General features: G+C 47.3%; 5 protein-coding genes across 5 annotated transcripts; 2 read left to right on the top strand and 3 right to left on the bottom strand.

Moving 5' to 3' along the window:
* Nucleotides 1-1,693: 1,693 nt before the first annotated feature.
* PGRI_025400 (peptide alpha-N-acetyltransferase MAK3) lies at nucleotides 1,694-2,378 on the bottom strand (the record flags this gene model as incomplete). Its single annotated transcript, XM_040790253.1, has 2 exons — nucleotides 1,694-1,948; nucleotides 2,034-2,378. 2 exons carry the CDS (start codon nucleotides 2,376-2,378, stop codon nucleotides 1,694-1,696), a joined length of 600 nt encoding a protein of 199 aa, XP_040647206.1.
* Nucleotides 2,379-2,628: 250 nt separating this feature from the next.
* Nucleotides 2,629-4,646, top strand: PGRI_025390 (phospholipid:diacylglycerol acyltransferase; the record flags this gene model as incomplete). The annotated part of the gene is made up of 3 exons (XM_040790252.1): nucleotides 2,629-2,943; nucleotides 3,018-4,425; nucleotides 4,501-4,646. 3 exons carry the CDS (start codon nucleotides 2,629-2,631, stop codon nucleotides 4,644-4,646), a joined length of 1,869 nt encoding a protein of 622 aa, XP_040647205.1.
* Nucleotides 4,647-6,117: 1,471 nt separating this feature from the next.
* Nucleotides 6,118-7,065, bottom strand: PGRI_025380 (phosphatase PAP2 family protein; the record flags this gene model as incomplete). The annotated part of the gene is made up of 1 exon (XM_040790251.1): nucleotides 6,118-7,065. The coding sequence occupies one exon, from the start codon at nucleotides 7,063-7,065 to the stop codon at nucleotides 6,118-6,120; it is 948 nt and encodes a 315-aa protein (XP_040647204.1).
* A 4,446-nt stretch (nucleotides 7,066-11,511) lies between these two features.
* On the bottom strand, nucleotides 11,512-12,467 carry PGRI_025370 (VIT1/CCC1 transporter family protein; the record flags this gene model as incomplete). The annotated part of the gene is made up of 2 exons (XM_040790250.1): nucleotides 11,512-12,046; nucleotides 12,124-12,467. The coding sequence occupies 2 exons, from the start codon at nucleotides 12,465-12,467 to the stop codon at nucleotides 11,512-11,514; spliced, it is 879 nt and encodes a 292-aa protein (XP_040647203.1).
* A 774-nt stretch (nucleotides 12,468-13,241) lies between these two features.
* Nucleotides 13,242-15,039, top strand: PGRI_025360 (Phosphoesterase; the record flags this gene model as incomplete). The annotated part of the gene is made up of 7 exons (XM_040790249.1): nucleotides 13,242-13,340; nucleotides 13,406-13,819; nucleotides 13,885-14,061; nucleotides 14,115-14,153; nucleotides 14,206-14,414; nucleotides 14,468-14,617; nucleotides 14,679-15,039. 7 exons carry the CDS (start codon nucleotides 13,242-13,244, stop codon nucleotides 15,037-15,039), a joined length of 1,449 nt encoding a protein of 482 aa, XP_040647202.1.
* Nucleotides 15,040-15,695: the final 656 nt, after the last annotated feature.

The following is a 15,695-nucleotide window of genomic DNA, read 5'->3' as shown; positions in this document are numbered from 1 at the left end:
CTAAGCAATGCATCGAGGTCATTCATAAAAACATCATGGGCAGAACGAGAGTCCCCACCACTTGGGAATATCACTTCCCCTGGATCAAGACCCCCATACAGGATCTCAGTTTCGCAAGCTAACGCCTTCCCCGGTCCACCCCTTTCATCCAGAGACGCTGGAGATTGAGACCGAGACCGAGAAACAGGTATACTGATCCCCTTTATAGGAGCTTCCTCCGCACAATGCCTATATAAATCTTCAGACTGAAAGTGTCTCGAACAGTCCAGCTCTGACAAAGACACGTGCTGGTTTCTCTCACTCGGCGCAGCGTGCATTGGTGCAATGTCTTCCATCTCGGACGAAGGGGACGAGGAAGCGGAAGTAAGAGAAGGCAGCAGCCGGCGAATTTCCGAATATGACGAATAAAACGCACTCCAGCGAGGTACTTCGTGATCGATTCCCATTGGCAGGAAGTCGTTGACGTGGAATTGACTTTCGTTCTTACTAGTATTCTTACTAGCATTCTGGCTGCGGTTGAGCATTTGCCGGGTAGGTCTTTCAATCTGTAAGTCTTGTTCGTATATATGTTTCTTGGCTGTACATACCTCTCAGTTGTATCTCGCGGGATGCATAATTGATCTTCTTTGCGACAGTGCGTGCATTGGTTATACGGTGGAGCGATGTCGCATCGCTTTTTGCGGGCGTGACAGGCTGTGCATGCTGTTTTTCCAGGTCGACGACCTTGTTTATTTGCTTTTTTTATCCCAGATGGGCCTTGGGTGTGTCTTGTTGAATCCATTGGAAATATTTGGGATTATAGAAAAATTATAGACAGGGGGGCCGAGGTAGAGTACATATATATACATGGGTTCCACAGGTTCCACAATAAGATCCAAGCTTCGACATAGCATAACTTCATAACCGCGATATGCGATAGGTTGAAAGGTGTGGCTACACATAGGTAAGTTAGTGGAAGGGGAAATGTGCATGTTTTGTTTTTAAGGAGTAGTTACTCTATACTGTCATTATCACATGCTGTATCACATGTCATATAAAATTCCCCTTTTCACCGCTTACTACATTTTGCTTATCCTTCTATAGCATAAAGGGGGATCTAAAAGGTATCTGAAACATTCTAAGGGTTATTGTGGTTACTATGTTCACCGAGATATGCATGTTAAGAGCGAGGCTTCCTACGTGCCTTGAAACCAACTATGGGATTTGGCTTGATAGCACCAACCCACGAGCCATAATCTCAAGCTTGATTGAATGCCTTACTTCCTCTATATTCCTATTATACATAGACAAGTCTTATGTAGTTAAGGACAGAAGTCACATAGATCCGACTACTCCGGTTATTCAAGCACCAGGACCACAAGGGTGTATGCTTTAACATCTTTGAAGAGATTAGGTTGCCTACGTCAAATCCGAAAGCTTCTTCCTACATATGTATGTGACCGTGCGTCTGCATGTAACATAGGAATACCGATGTAGAGTAGATCTTCCATCTGTCATATTTCCTCAATCAGAGCAGATCAGCTATTTGGTATACCCAGGCAATTTATCTATCTATAGAACATGTTCCACAAGGATACCAGCTCCTGTGAGATATATATATTCTATTCATTTCCCATAAATTATCATGACATGTCATGCCAGCACAGCTTGACAGAGCAAAGAAGAGACTTCATAACGCTACTTACAACCAAAATTAAATCAAAGACCCCATATTCGCATGAGAATGCCCTCCACATGGGTCAGGTAAACCGGGTGCTGATTGTGGAACGCCATAGGGATCAATGAGTCCGGTCCGAATCGCACCCACGCCTTCTTTGAGATAAAGCACAAGCCGGTAGGCCGAGTTGCCATTCAAGTAATATCGATGGAGCTGTTTGCTACGAAGGAAGCCCAGCCGCTCGTACAATTTCATCGCGCCGGTATTGGTGATTTCGGTTTCGAGGACGATCTACCAAACACATACAAGTCAGCCCTCATACCCTCAAGACCATCCCGTTTGGAGAGCAACAGCCATCTACGCTGTGTAGACATACCTCATCTGCATCCCGCTCAATCATAGCATCGATAGCCATGCGCACTAGCTTGGTTGCAATTCCCCGGCCCCGGTACTCTTCGCGCACGGCCAGCATGGCGATATATCCTCTCAGCGGGCCGTCGCGGTGTGGCTCTAGCTTCGATACCACGACTCCGACCATCTCATCCTTATCATCCATCGCGAGGAAACACAGGTCGCCCCATTGGTATAGGAAATAGCGGTAGACGTAGATGCTGTAAGGTTCGGAAAGATCTTTAGAGATCAGCTGGCGCATTGCGGCGACATATTCATTTTCGCGCGACTTTTCGTATCGCACGTAGCGAAGATCAGGAGCATTGCTCATCACCGCGATGTCATCGAAGTGGGCTGATGGTTGGAGTTGACGGAGGGTGGGGGGCGGTTTGTTGTCGAAGAAAGTTACTCTCTGCCATGTGATGCCGATCCGTCCGTTCGCGGACTTTATGCACTTCCGTGTTTTTTTACTCCCCTTCCATTTCTTACTGACTTTCTTTTTCTTCAAATTTGTTGCCTTTATCAATCTTCAAGGGAAATCACGTTCTCTTCTTCTTCTTCCTTCCTCGCGGTTGGTCGATATGTTCCGCCGCCGCACGGGCAAGGACAAGGCCTCGCCCTCTAACAAAGATAGCGGAGCTACAAGAGCCAAGGAGGAACAGCCTCGTGCGGAGATTCATGAGACACAAGTCAACCAGCAGATAATTATCAAGCCCCGGAGTAAACGTCGCAATGGGTTCATCTTCATGCTCGGCGGGTTCTTCGGCATCTTCGTCGCATTGTTCTTCGCGAGCCAGCATGAGGTCATAAGTTTGGATTCGCTCATGGATCTGAATCTCGACTCATGGATTGAGGCTATTCCACAGGGAATTGTCAGCGACGTGAAAGAATTCTCGGTACGTGCCTTGCAAGGGAATGCTCTTATCTCTGCATGTGGTTACCATGTGACTGACTTTCAACGGGGATATAGCAACATGAACGCGATACCGTCAGCTATGATTCATTTGCTGTTGGACTACAACTTCGAGCTCAGGGCGTAGAAGCCAAACACCCCGTTGTGATGATCCCCGGAGTTATCTCTACTGGCTTAGAGAGCTGGGGCACGGGGGAAACTTCGCGACAATACTTTCGCCGACGATTATGGGGCAGCTGGAGCATGATGAGAGCGTTAGTCATGGATAAAGCTGAATGGAAGAACCATGTCATGCTCGATCGGGATACAGGCCTTGACCCGCCTGGCATTAAGCTCCGTGCGGCGCAGGGATTCGATGCCACGGATTTCTTTATCACGGGATATTGGATATGGAATAAAATCCTGGAGAACCTGGCTACCGTTGGTTATGACCCGACGAATGCGTTTACGGCTGCGTATGATTGGCGACTATCATACCTCAACCTCGAAGTTCGCGATAGGTATTTCACTCGACTCAAGTCCTACATCGAGACCGCGGTGCAGGTACAGGGCGAGAAAATCACATTGGCATCGCACAGCATGGGATCTCAGGTGGTATTGTATTTCTTCAAGTGGGTGGAGAGCGAAGATCACGGAAAGGGCGGCAAAGACTGGGTTAACAAACATATCGACTCGTGGGTCAACATCAGTGGCTGCATGCTGGGCGCCGTCAAGGGATTGACCGCCGTCCTGTCCGGAGAGATGCGGGATACAGCACAACTGAACGCCTTTGCCGTGTATGGACTGGAGAAATTCCTATCGAAAGAGGAGCGCGCGGAGATCTTCCGCGCGATGCCCGGTATCTCCAGCATGCTACCAAAAGGTGGTGAGGCCATATGGGGAAACTCGACCTGGGCACCAGATGACCAACCAGGTCAGCCTTTGACCTTCGGCAACCTGCTCCACTTCCAAGACTCCAACTCATCATTGACATCACGCAATCTCACCACGCCAGAGAGTCTTCAGTACCTCCTGGACCAGAGCGAGGATTGGTACCGGAACCAGGTTCTGAATAGCTACTCGCACGGCGTCGCGCATACAAAACGCGAGGTCGAAGCCAACGAGAAGGACCCGCGCACCTGGCTCAACCCTCTAGAGTCGCGCCTACCCCTGGCGCCAGACATGAAGATATATTGCTTCTATGGCGTGGGTAAACCCACAGAGCGCAGCTACTTTTACCAAGAAGAGCCGGACCCACTGGTCAACCTCAAGGTCAGCATGGACACCACCGTCACCAACAACGAGGGCGTCGACCACGGCGTTTTAATGGGTGAGGGTGATGGCACCGTGAACCTGCTCAGCACGGGATATATGTGCGCCAAAGGCTGGCGCATGAAGCGCTATAACCCAGCCGGCACAAAGATCAAGGTCTTTGAGATGCCTCACGAGCCTGACCGCTTCTCACCCCGTGGTGGTCCCAACACTGGTATGTACCCAATTGCATTCTTGCGTACTCTTTTCCCACTATCAATGGACATGACAGGCGACTAACATCATATAGGTGACCACGTGGATATCCTAGGCCGTGCCTCACTCAACGACCTTCTTCTCCGTGTCGCTGGCGGCAAAGGCGATTTAATCGAAGAAACTTTCGTTTCGAAAATCCGCGAGTATGCGGATCGTGTACAAATCTTTGACGATGAATAGATCGAATGGGTTTGCTTATGACAGTTGTGGATAATTGTTTTGTTTTGATACACCTCTTTTTAGACATCTGGAACTTTTTCTAGACGGGGTTTATTACTGAGCTTTTTTTTGTACATTTCTTTATGAACCCTTATATGAATACATTATATTTCTATAATACCATGTAATCATTTGATAGATATAATACTCAAACCATGTCAATACATCAGTTCCAACTTGTCGGAAAAGCACGGATACAGCTTCTTTCTAGCCCTAAAATTAGTTGACTTATGCAAGAGCAATCCCGTGTGATCGACGGAGCTGGACTCTTTATTGGCCATAAAAAGACAACATGCTCCATCTAGTGTGGATTCCTTATCGTACAGGCGGGGTTGTTCTTTTCACAGGATAAAGGTAATCGTATACTACAGTGTTTACTATATATACAAAGACAGAAATGAAGATAATGTACATTCATTCAGTACGCTGATTAAAAATAATGCTAGCAATACCCGTGGACCCAACAGGATCTCACCGTCAAAGTAACGATAACAGGCACCCGAACAAGCAAGTCGTATGACAGGAGGTGTGGATGCATTAGGTTGTCGGCTTCATTCTCGACTAAAAGCGAGAATGGGCTGAGGGGGATCTGGCCTTCGTCAAAAGTACCAAGATCCCCGTTCTAGCTGCTATGGTCACTCGAGCTCTGCAAGCAAGAGTCCCAGCTTTCAATGTCCCCCTTCTTTCCTTTCCTCATATCTGTGAAGAATCCACACGCCAACGCCGATCACCTGCCAGGCGTAGACACAGAGGGTAGATCAAAATATCTTTTGAAAACCCTTGTGCCGATGCAAAATGTCGTAAAACAGCAAATATTCACAAATCCTTCTAGTGCACAGCGAGTGGTGGTGCAGCAAAAAAGCGCCGAAAGAACGCGCCGAAACTTTTCATCTCTCCGAAAAAAAATAGTTTAAAGTTCCCAGGCGCCTATGATGAGCGAGCGACACGAATGGTAAAAAGTATTTGTTCATCTGGACGAGCCGAAAGCAAAAAAAAAAAAAAAAAAGGTTGCCCGTCCAGTTCATAAAGTCGTAGCGAAAGACATGGGTCAGAAAATAAAGGGGATCACCCGAGGGCGTCCGAGAATGTGTACAAGCGAATGTTGCCGAAGGTGGCAGTGCGGGAGGATTGGCGTATGCAGGCAGGTGAACAAGGCCCGATCCCTTCCACCACTGGTATTAATATTATAGACGGAGTTGCCAGCCCAAAGTGGGCTGGTGAGGCATGTACAGCCAGAAGGTGAAGAGTACCTTCAGCTCGAGGCGGAAGTACCGCGCGAACCGGAGGTTTTATTAAAAACCTTAAGGTGTCGAAGATTGCTCGATGCAGATAATGTTCCCAAACATTGTCGTCAAACATAAAACGCCGTTTCGAAAGTAGAAGATGCAAGAATGGACTGTGCTCAGCCACATGTGCAAGTGAGGCTCGAGGATTAGCGTCCAGCCTCGATGTCGTGATTCGAGGTGAGAGTTTCGCTTTCCCAGGTGTAATGATCATCCACGGGGCTCAGAGAACCGGAGGAAACGGACGAAGAAGAGCCCACGGTCCACTCGTCGCTATCCAAGTTGAAATCGCCATCTAAGCTAGCAAGATCATACCCGGACTCGCGAGAATAATCACCGATCTCAACGTAGTCGTAGTCCCAGCGGAACATCTTGTCGGACTGGACTCGTGGCAGGAATCGGGTCTTGGCAAAGTAGAAGGCCACTGTGGCAAGCAAGCCACCGCAGACCAAGTCGACTGCGTAGTGGTGAGAAAGATACATGGTAGCCCACCACATCCACAGAGTGTAGGTAACCCAGAGGGGCTTCAACCGCGGGAAGACGTGGCTCATGAACAGTGCTGCTAGGGTGGAGTCGGCAGCATGGAGCGAAGGGAATGCTCCGAAAACAACAGGGGACTGCTTGAAGCCCGAAGTATAGAGATCGATACCCAGCAGCTTGTCAATACGAGCAAGACCAGCTGGGTTTCCCTGCATTGAGTAGTCGGCTGGAGCCAACCCATACAGATTCTCATACCAGGGTGGCGAGCAGGGGAAGGCCAGCTGAACAAAGACCGCAACCATGCTGATGTATCCGAGAGTCCGGGCGTACAGAGGGGTAGTTCCCGGGGGGCCGAAGAAGAAAAGAATCAGCGAAACAACAAACGGCGCACCGTAATGGCAAAGTCCGTAAGGAATCCATGCCAGAATGTCGAGGACAACATTTTGGTGGGCGGATAGGATGTTGCTGATGTTGGCACCGTACAGGATGTTTTCCATGGCTGGCAACACCCGGACCCAAATGGCAGGCCGCCAATCGCTTGGAACGAATCTGGAGAGATTAGAAAGGTCCCCATTGTGTGTCGCATTCACATCCCCGTACGTTCCTGGCAGGCGCATGGGCTGAAAGGAAACTCAATAGAAGGCAAAACTTACTGGCATCCATAGAAGAAGATAAGCCACCCAGCCACGGGGAGGAAAGGCAAGAAGAATTGTCGGGTAATTGGCATGAGGAGAGAGCATAACAGTCCGGTGGCAATCGCGGTCTTTCCCAGTGGACCAGGAGATTGGATGATTGTCAAGGAGAAAATGCCGATGATGAGGAGCAACAAGTATTGGAAATCATACATTGTCCACCGGTGTGACTGTAAGGATCTGAGGGTGTCGACAGGGGAGAAGGAGGTTTGCAACCTCGATATGGACGAGGTGGGTGAGAGGCGGCTACGGAGTTTGGACCGGAGCTTGCGACGCATGCGATGTGGCACCAAGAGCTGGAATGAACGCCATGGCACTTGGATTTGAAGCTTTCCAAACTGATTCTGGGTGCGATCTTTCCATGACGGATAGGAGGCGCTCATGTTTGCGACTCTCCTCCAGGATATCCGGATCGCGTTGGAAAGGGGGATGAGAATTCAAGGAATTCAGGTGGAGACGGAAGGAATTCGCGTGACGGAAGGTGATTTATGGCCAGAAGAGAGGCTCATGAAAAGGTGAGATGGGCCGATAGGAAGGCGAAAGATAGGGCCGAGGGGCGTGAGTCCCAGGGAACTCAGGAGGTCACGTTGACAAGGGTTGGGATGCAAGGAGAAGAAGGGCGCAACCGATGAAACCCAGGATAAACAGAACTCGAGAAAACCTAGGAGACCACTTAATGCCCTAAAACGGAGATATTAAGAATTAAAGAAGAGATGGGAAGAGGAAGGGGAGGAAAAGACCTGGATTTCACCCATGGACTGAAGTATTGACGTATTCGTATTTACCAATATCTAAAATTTGGGCGTAATTTTCCCCGTATTATATCCAGCGCTTGATTACACTTAGAATTTTATGTGTCGACTACTAGTCCTATGTAGGTATGTATGGCGTCACTAGTACGGAGTAGTTGTGATATTACATTTTATCTTTTCTTTCCTTTTTCAGGCACGGAGTACAGATATAAGTATTTCCATTTAACTACATAGTATCTCATCTGCTATTGCAATTCTGACCGGAGCCCTCGGCAGTATTCAATATTACAGTCTGATTTGACTCGGAAGCCACGGAACGGAGGACGGAGATCACATTTCTGCCCGGTGGCATATCTCGGACATTGTTATGCCAATGCTCCGACATGTTGGTCTTTTTATGCAGAAGGCACCGAAACTCCCGATACGACTGTCTACAATTTATCTAGAGTACTATAACTTGTATATTATGTAGGAATATATATACTTACCTAGTGTACCTCAATGACCTAAAGACTTTTAGCCATCTTCAACCTCGGAACCATGGAAACTTGGAAATCATTGCTTACCTATTCTGTAATACAAAATTACAGCTGGAACGCAATTTTCGCAAATTTTCCATATAAGATCCATCGCCGAAATTTGATTGGCTGATTTTCCTTTGCCCCCACTGGCATCGTTCGGTCCCGGTAACAAGAGAACTTCCTAATTTCGCTTATGCACAGCTTGTAATCTTACCAACCGTTGTCCTGGCGATTCAAAACTAATATTGAGGCTATCAGCCCAACGGCCAACGGCCAACGTCTAGATGCTATACGAAATAATTTATAGTAACATTCAGAACCCGTATGCCGAGCCACATACGATCAATACTGCCGGTTTGACAAGCTCAACCCGGTTAGGAGAAAATGTCACACTATTAGGCCCGTTTTAGGGGGCCGGCGCGTAGATGAGGATTTGCAGGCTATCATCTAATTATCCCCTGGGCTCAGGGGACAATAACCCCTTAGGGGATAACCAGCCTCCTCATTTAAACAACAACCAGTGTATGGAGTACGGAGCACAGCATCTCTGCTGTAAAAAGACGGCACAGCTGTGATTGAATATGCCCTCCACCCCTTGTACGTGATACACATGCGTTTCAGAATTCAAGTGTCGCGCGACCGCAGCCAATCACATCTTGACTTCATCTCCAAGGCGTCAAAGCTCCCTGGGCATTTTACAATATAGGCAGTTCTTACTCCGTAAGCTATTGATTATGTGACTCTAGTATAACTCCGTTGCCTAAATATCCCGAGGCCTATTATTACAATATTGAAACGTTTTTTGTCAAATGAATACGACCATCGTATTCGTATCTAGGGGCGGCTGCCTAGATGTGGGTTCAAGCTTAGAAGTGATGCAAGGCTGATGTGTAGAGCTGCGCCACAGATATGAAGTCAAGCTGTAATATGCTAGGAAGGTTTGGTTCGCCTTGCTAAACCTCATTGGGATTTGGGCACAGGTCAAGAATGTCAGATATATTCTTAGACTCGGTGAGCTCACTGCCTAATTTGCTTCATCACAAGAAGTAGTCAGCCACTTATACGGCCATGTGATGCCTTTTCCGTGGTCTTCTTATATGTTCCGCTTGGATATCTTGAGTTTCATAGGTAGATGGCGAAAATAGTAGAAAAATGCTTTATGAAAACGACTTTCCCATATATAGCCTGGGATATGCAGATGTGAGACTCGATTTGCGTGAGCCCTTGGTGTCGCACAGAGCATATATCTCGCACACATTTGAATGGCATTCCACGGTAATTTACGTTTGACATGCCCGTGCTCATTTGATACCTATGATCGACGTTTCTGCGTCGTCGATCCTACCAGGCTGTCACCTTACATCCCCGCAAACCTGAAGCGGTCAGTGGGGAATATGACTACATACATCTTTTTGCACTTTACTTTGTTCCTCATAAATATAGGTCAGAGCTACATTTCTAGATACTAACTTCGAAGCTGGAATATTAGTTCTTTTCATTCTTTTTTTCAGATGATACTTCAAACCTATCGTGACCTTCCAGATTTGATGCTTCAAACGTTAGAACAGGCCTCCTCACCGCCAAGCCTTGGGATAGTCCCTTGGGATAGTCACACGAGCTATATTTTATGAAACTTTCGTCTTCTTCCCTATCCGGGAAGGGTATAACTAAAAGCGGCAGTTATTTGAAACGCCATACCCAGTGGTATTGTCTTTAGGAAGAGTTGGACATATGTAGTAGAGAGCCTTACAACTTGAATATAGTACTCCATATGGAAGTTGAAATATCTCTTGCCGCAACTATGTTTCAAATCTTAAGGGCTATCATCCATTTATCAACTGTCTATTATAATAGATAAGGCGGCTACTTAAAATAACATGAAACCGCGAACAGAAGCCTCGAGGTTGGGATGCGCTAGGAGAAGTATATGCGCGCTAGATGAAAATGTGTTTCAAGGCAAAAAGATGTTGGAAATAAATATAGTCTAAATTCTCGTACCTAGAGCTATGTGCTTGGTTAAGGGAAGGCTCTTTACTCCGTACAGAGTACATTGGTGAAAACACCTCGGCAAGAAGTGCTGATTACACCTCTTTTAGCTAAGCGCTTCTCTCGTCATTGGATATGCCGCGGCCAACAAGCCCAAAAAGGAATACTAGAGGCTTGTGCATTATGTGAGGCGCTTATTAAAAGCCGGCGTCTGATGAACAGAAAAAGATTCGACATATATATTCTGCCTTCAATCGCTATCTTCTTTTTCACCGTCTAAGCCTCCACATACCTGAGTAAGCACTGCCGAGAAATATCGGTTTCATATAAATTTCTAACAGCCTACAGGATTACGTTCCCAGTTATTGTGTTCAATATGTCGTCGTAGGTTTCAATCTATGCTGCTATCAGCATCAGTGATGGCGTGTACAAACACTGGGGTGTCTTCATCGATGCACCCAAAAAAGAAGACAAAGTTTTGCTCCAAGTGACAGGTTCAGATGGTCGATTCCGCTACGAGTTGGAAACAACAAATGTTCGAAAATCGGGAAAGCTGGTCGAGTTGCTACCCCTATATGATGTGGACCCCGCCAAAATCAACTCCATCCAGACTATCGCCAGTCAAGTTACCGTTCACAATGAGATTCGGGGCTGGAATTGCCAGGACTACGTGCTTGATCTTCTGGATGCACTAGAAAAAGAAGCGATAGTGAACAGCACAGACGCAAGTTACAAGAAGCAGAAAAAATTGCTTCATGGGAAACAGGAGGGACTGGCATAGGACGCAGTCTTCTTCGCTCTCTTCTGGCGATTGGTGACTCTTGTGCTACGGAGAGATCGGATTTTACGCTTGGCGATGTTAGGACTGACAATAATATGGTGAAACGAGACCCTAGTGTTAATGACCGCTATATTGTTACTGGAATCATTGACTAGGAGGAAGGTAGCAATTGAGTGAGCGAGTCAAAAGTCCTTATTCTGTTTTAGTTGAACAGTTTGTAGATAAAGAGGAAGTAAACCCCAACGCCAGCCGATGTATCGTGTAAGTCGCGAAAAGTAAAAAGCCGCTCAGCGCCGAACCCGTGGAACAGTAAAGAAATTTCAATGACCATTCAGTCATTCTTGTGGCCTTCAGGCCCATCAGCCAGCATCTGGAAGCCCTTCACCAGCCCCATTGCAGAACCAGCGGCAATACCACCAACCAGCACCATTTGTACACCTCCAATGAAACCCTTGCGGACATTTCGGCGACCGCGCCAGCCACTGACAAAGCACGTCTTTACATATCCGAAGATAAACAACGCAATGACCATGGTAGCAATGGACCACCGTAGGGCGACGAAGGCTTCATTAGGTCCGACAAAAAAGTATGGTATGAGAGGAATAAATCCACCGATGAAGTATCCCATGGCAATTGTCAAAGCACAGATGATAGCTCGCGAGCCCGAGGGTTCAGGTAGAGTGTGGTGGAAGTTCATGAGAAACGATGGGAGCATAGGAGAGGCGGAGAGATGATTTTTGAGTTGTGCGACCAGTTCAGAAGGCAGCTCGTAAGGCTCGAAAATGTCGGAGATGGTGTCAGATACCGAGGTAGGATCTGTCATAGTCTGCGTCTGAGTTTCTTTCAATGTAGCTTTGTATGACTCCCTACAAACATGTCAGCGGTCGAATCTCAAGATCCTAGGCTATTTTGTTAAGAGGCTCTGCGATCCAGGCAGACTTACTCCTCGCTTTTAGCACCCAAATACCCACCGAGCCCCATCGATATAGCTCCTGCGATGAGTTCTGCAAGTCCACCGAAAACAACAATTTTGGTGTCGCCCAGTGCAGATAATCCAGCAGTCAGGGCGAAAGGCACCGTCATGCCGTCCGAAAGACCGATGATGGCATCGGACACGGTGCGACCGTCGATGAAGCGGGAAGGTTTTCGCTCCGAGCCATCGCGGTTAGTGTTCCCTGTCTCGACATCCGATCGAAGTTGAGAAGGGTCCTTTTCATCCGAAGAGGAACTGCGATCAGAGAGGGGCATATAGCTCGACATGAGGCCGGTCAGGGAACTGATTGACATGGTAAAAGCAGAGAAAGCCAGTATCCCTTGAAAGAGATATGGGGAATGTTTAAGTGAAAGCGAGGGATGTAGCACTAGCCAGTTAGATCACCAGATGTAGTCATGAGCTTTTTTCATGCATCCTTTATCTTTTTTAACAAAGAAGTGATCTCCCATTATTGACCTATCGAGTGAACCAGAAAGACAACGTGCTTGGCATTCCCCTCATGAACGAGGCACGTGCAACGCTGATTCGAGGACCAGCTTTAGTGCGGGGGCCCATGTGGATCTCTGAAAGGGACTCCCGCAGCTTAACTTGAGCTCTGAAACCAATCAGATGCTGCGATTTCCAATCCAAACACTTTTTCTCCATGGACTAACAACGTCTCACGTGTCAATATAAACTATACTCGTTGGATTAGAAGAGGGATTAATATCGAGACTATCACTACAATAGATTAGTGTTGTTTATAATGGTATATCATACGACAGCCCCCTTTAAACCTCATCTCTCTAATGAACTGGGGTGGAGAATACAAGTCCGATGATGGATTTTTATCTCTGGATGTCGGATGAAAATACTGATACTCTGCTGAGGCATGGTATTCACCTCTAGGACCCTCTGTGGCAGTTTGAACAAGGTACACAGTTAGACGTAGAAGATTAGAGACAGCATGGTAATTGAAGATATACTTTCACTTCTTCACTTCTTCACCTCTCCCCTCTTTCTTGCTTCCCATTTCTTCACACTTACCAACGAAGCAGTACATGGTCTCGCATTGAACAAAAGTCACTATGATCCTCTTCTGGGGCTTCGTTCTGATGGCTCTAGCCAACTTTGCATCCACCTATCCAACTGGGGGTACTCAGGTGTGGAGCCAGCTGCGAGAGAACGTGAGTATACCCCACAGCATCTACAATCCTGAGGGACTAGATGGCTCATGAGAGCAAACCCCCAGATCAAGCATGTCATCTACCTGACTCTTGAGAACCACTCATTTGACAACATCGCTGGCTATTGGGACTTCCATCCAGACATTGACAATTTGCGCAATCTCACCTATTGCAATGACTACACCAACCCCAACTGGACAGTCTATGGGGAGCCACTGGCAATTTGCGCTGAGCCATATGCAACTGAGGTGCCACTGAAAGATCCAGATCACAACTTTGGCGGGGTCACCTATGAAATCTTTCGCGAGTGGAACCCAACCAAAGACGATGTCCCTAAAATGGCAGGCTTTGTCGAGCGCCAATCAGAGAAATACAATGCTACCCCGGGAGATTCGGTATTTGTGATCAAGGCCTTGAACGAGAAGAAGACCGCCACTCTGGCGGAGCTGGCAAGCAATTTTGCCTTCTTTGATTCATATGTGGGTTATCCATTGGTCTGCCTTTAACATGCTGCATATATCTGACCGACAACCCAACATTTTAGTTCGCCGAGCACCCGGGTCCCACTAACCCCAACCGCCAATTTGCAACCTCGGGCTCATCATGCGGTTTTGTCGATAACACTCATCAGTCTGCTGGGTTCTGGACCAATGTGACTGGAACTACTTGTGCGGTCTCAATCTTTGAATCGCTCAGCAAGAAAAATATCAGCTGGAAGAATGTGAGATAAGTCTCGTTCCTTGGTACTGACACCTGGCTAAACATTCTACATAGTATTACGAGACCGACATCATCGATGGATTCATGTATAAAGTCAGTCACTCTATACCAGTCCAAGTCTCAGATGACTAACGATAATATCAAGTGGGTGCAAGACAATGCAATTGACCGTCTCGTTCATGCAACCGAGCTCTACCATGACCTGGAAGCCGGCACACTGCCTTCATTCTCGTACCTGAACCCGGAGTGCTGCACAATTGACTCGATGCACCCTACCAGCAGCATGGCAGCAGGAGAACAGATGGTGAAGCACTTGTACGACGCCTTGCGTCGCTCCAAGTACTGGGACAATGCGTCAGTTCCCTTCTCCCTATACCGAGTGCGAAAATACTAACCCTCGAATACAGTGTTTTGATCATCAACTTCGATGAGCACGGTGGGTTTGCTGACCATGTCCCCACTCCAGTCAATGTGCCTCAGCCCGAAGACGGTATCATCTTCAAGGGCATGTCATCCAACCACAATTTTACATACGACTTTACACGTCTGGGAGTCCGGTATGCATCTTAATTTCAACTTCAGCTTCGCATGAATATTAGGCTTACCATTTTACTCTAGTGTCCCTGCCTTCATAATCTCACCCTGGGTACCTGCCAACCTCCTCATCCACGATCAAGGCACCATGTACGCCGACAATTCAGCTTACACCCATAGCTCAATCCTGCATTTCCTGCAGGAGCTGTGGGAGCTTGAGGGCTTGAATAACAGAGTCCAGTGGGCCAAGACTTTCGAGATGGCTTTCACCAACAAGAGACGAGATGATACGCCCAAGACATTGGTTCAGCCGACCTGGTATGGTGGTAGTGGACAGCCGGAACCGGAGCCGTTTTTCCTTCTGAACCAGGATGAGAGCTACTATGCACGTCGCAAGGCCGAGGCTAAGGCTCAGGCTAAAGCCCAGACTAAGGCTATGGCATAAATGATGGAGATGGAGAGTTGCGATATTATGCAACAATGGTGGAAGGCTGAGGAATGATCCTTGAATCTTCGGCTAGAGATGCGGACCTTCGTTATGTGATATCAGTATCAAGCAATGGATTGAAACCATGCATACATTTATTTCTAGGGTCATGAGAATTCAATCCAATCAATTGAACCAAGTCGAAAGGAAAATCGATACATTAGAACCCGGCATTGATTTACGAAGCAAAATTTGGAGAAATGCACGATGCATATTGATCGTCGGTTCGAAATAGAAAGTAAGACCATATACCAGGGCCTGCCATCATTCATGAAGCTTTTGAGACCATAAAGAGAAGATCAAAAATAGGTATGAACAAGAATATGGAAATATCAAAGAAGTTCATCCCTCAAAGCCGGAGTGCACGTAATTTTGGGGGACCAGCCCTTTCCCAGGGACTAGAGCATGCAATGAAACTTGTAGATGGAATAGGGATAGAAGCAGAAAATATGTCCAGTGTAGATCCGTGACCGGGGAGCGACCGGAGAAGTGTTGCGACATCTGTTGCAGAACGAGTCAGTCCGGTGGGACCCGAATAATCCAAAACGATGCAGGTCCGACATACTACTTGCGCTTCTCGGCACCCTTGTTTGGCTCCGACGAAGATGAGCCAG

Source organism: Penicillium griseofulvum (genome assembly GCF_001561935.1).
Source record: "Penicillium griseofulvum strain PG3 chromosome Unknown contig_80, whole genome shotgun sequence".
NCBI classification, from domain to species: Eukaryota; Fungi; Ascomycota; class Eurotiomycetes; order Eurotiales; family Aspergillaceae; genus Penicillium; species Penicillium griseofulvum.
The sequence above is the reverse complement of the archived record's forward strand: the minus strand, read 5'-3'. Positions and strand labels throughout refer to the sequence as shown.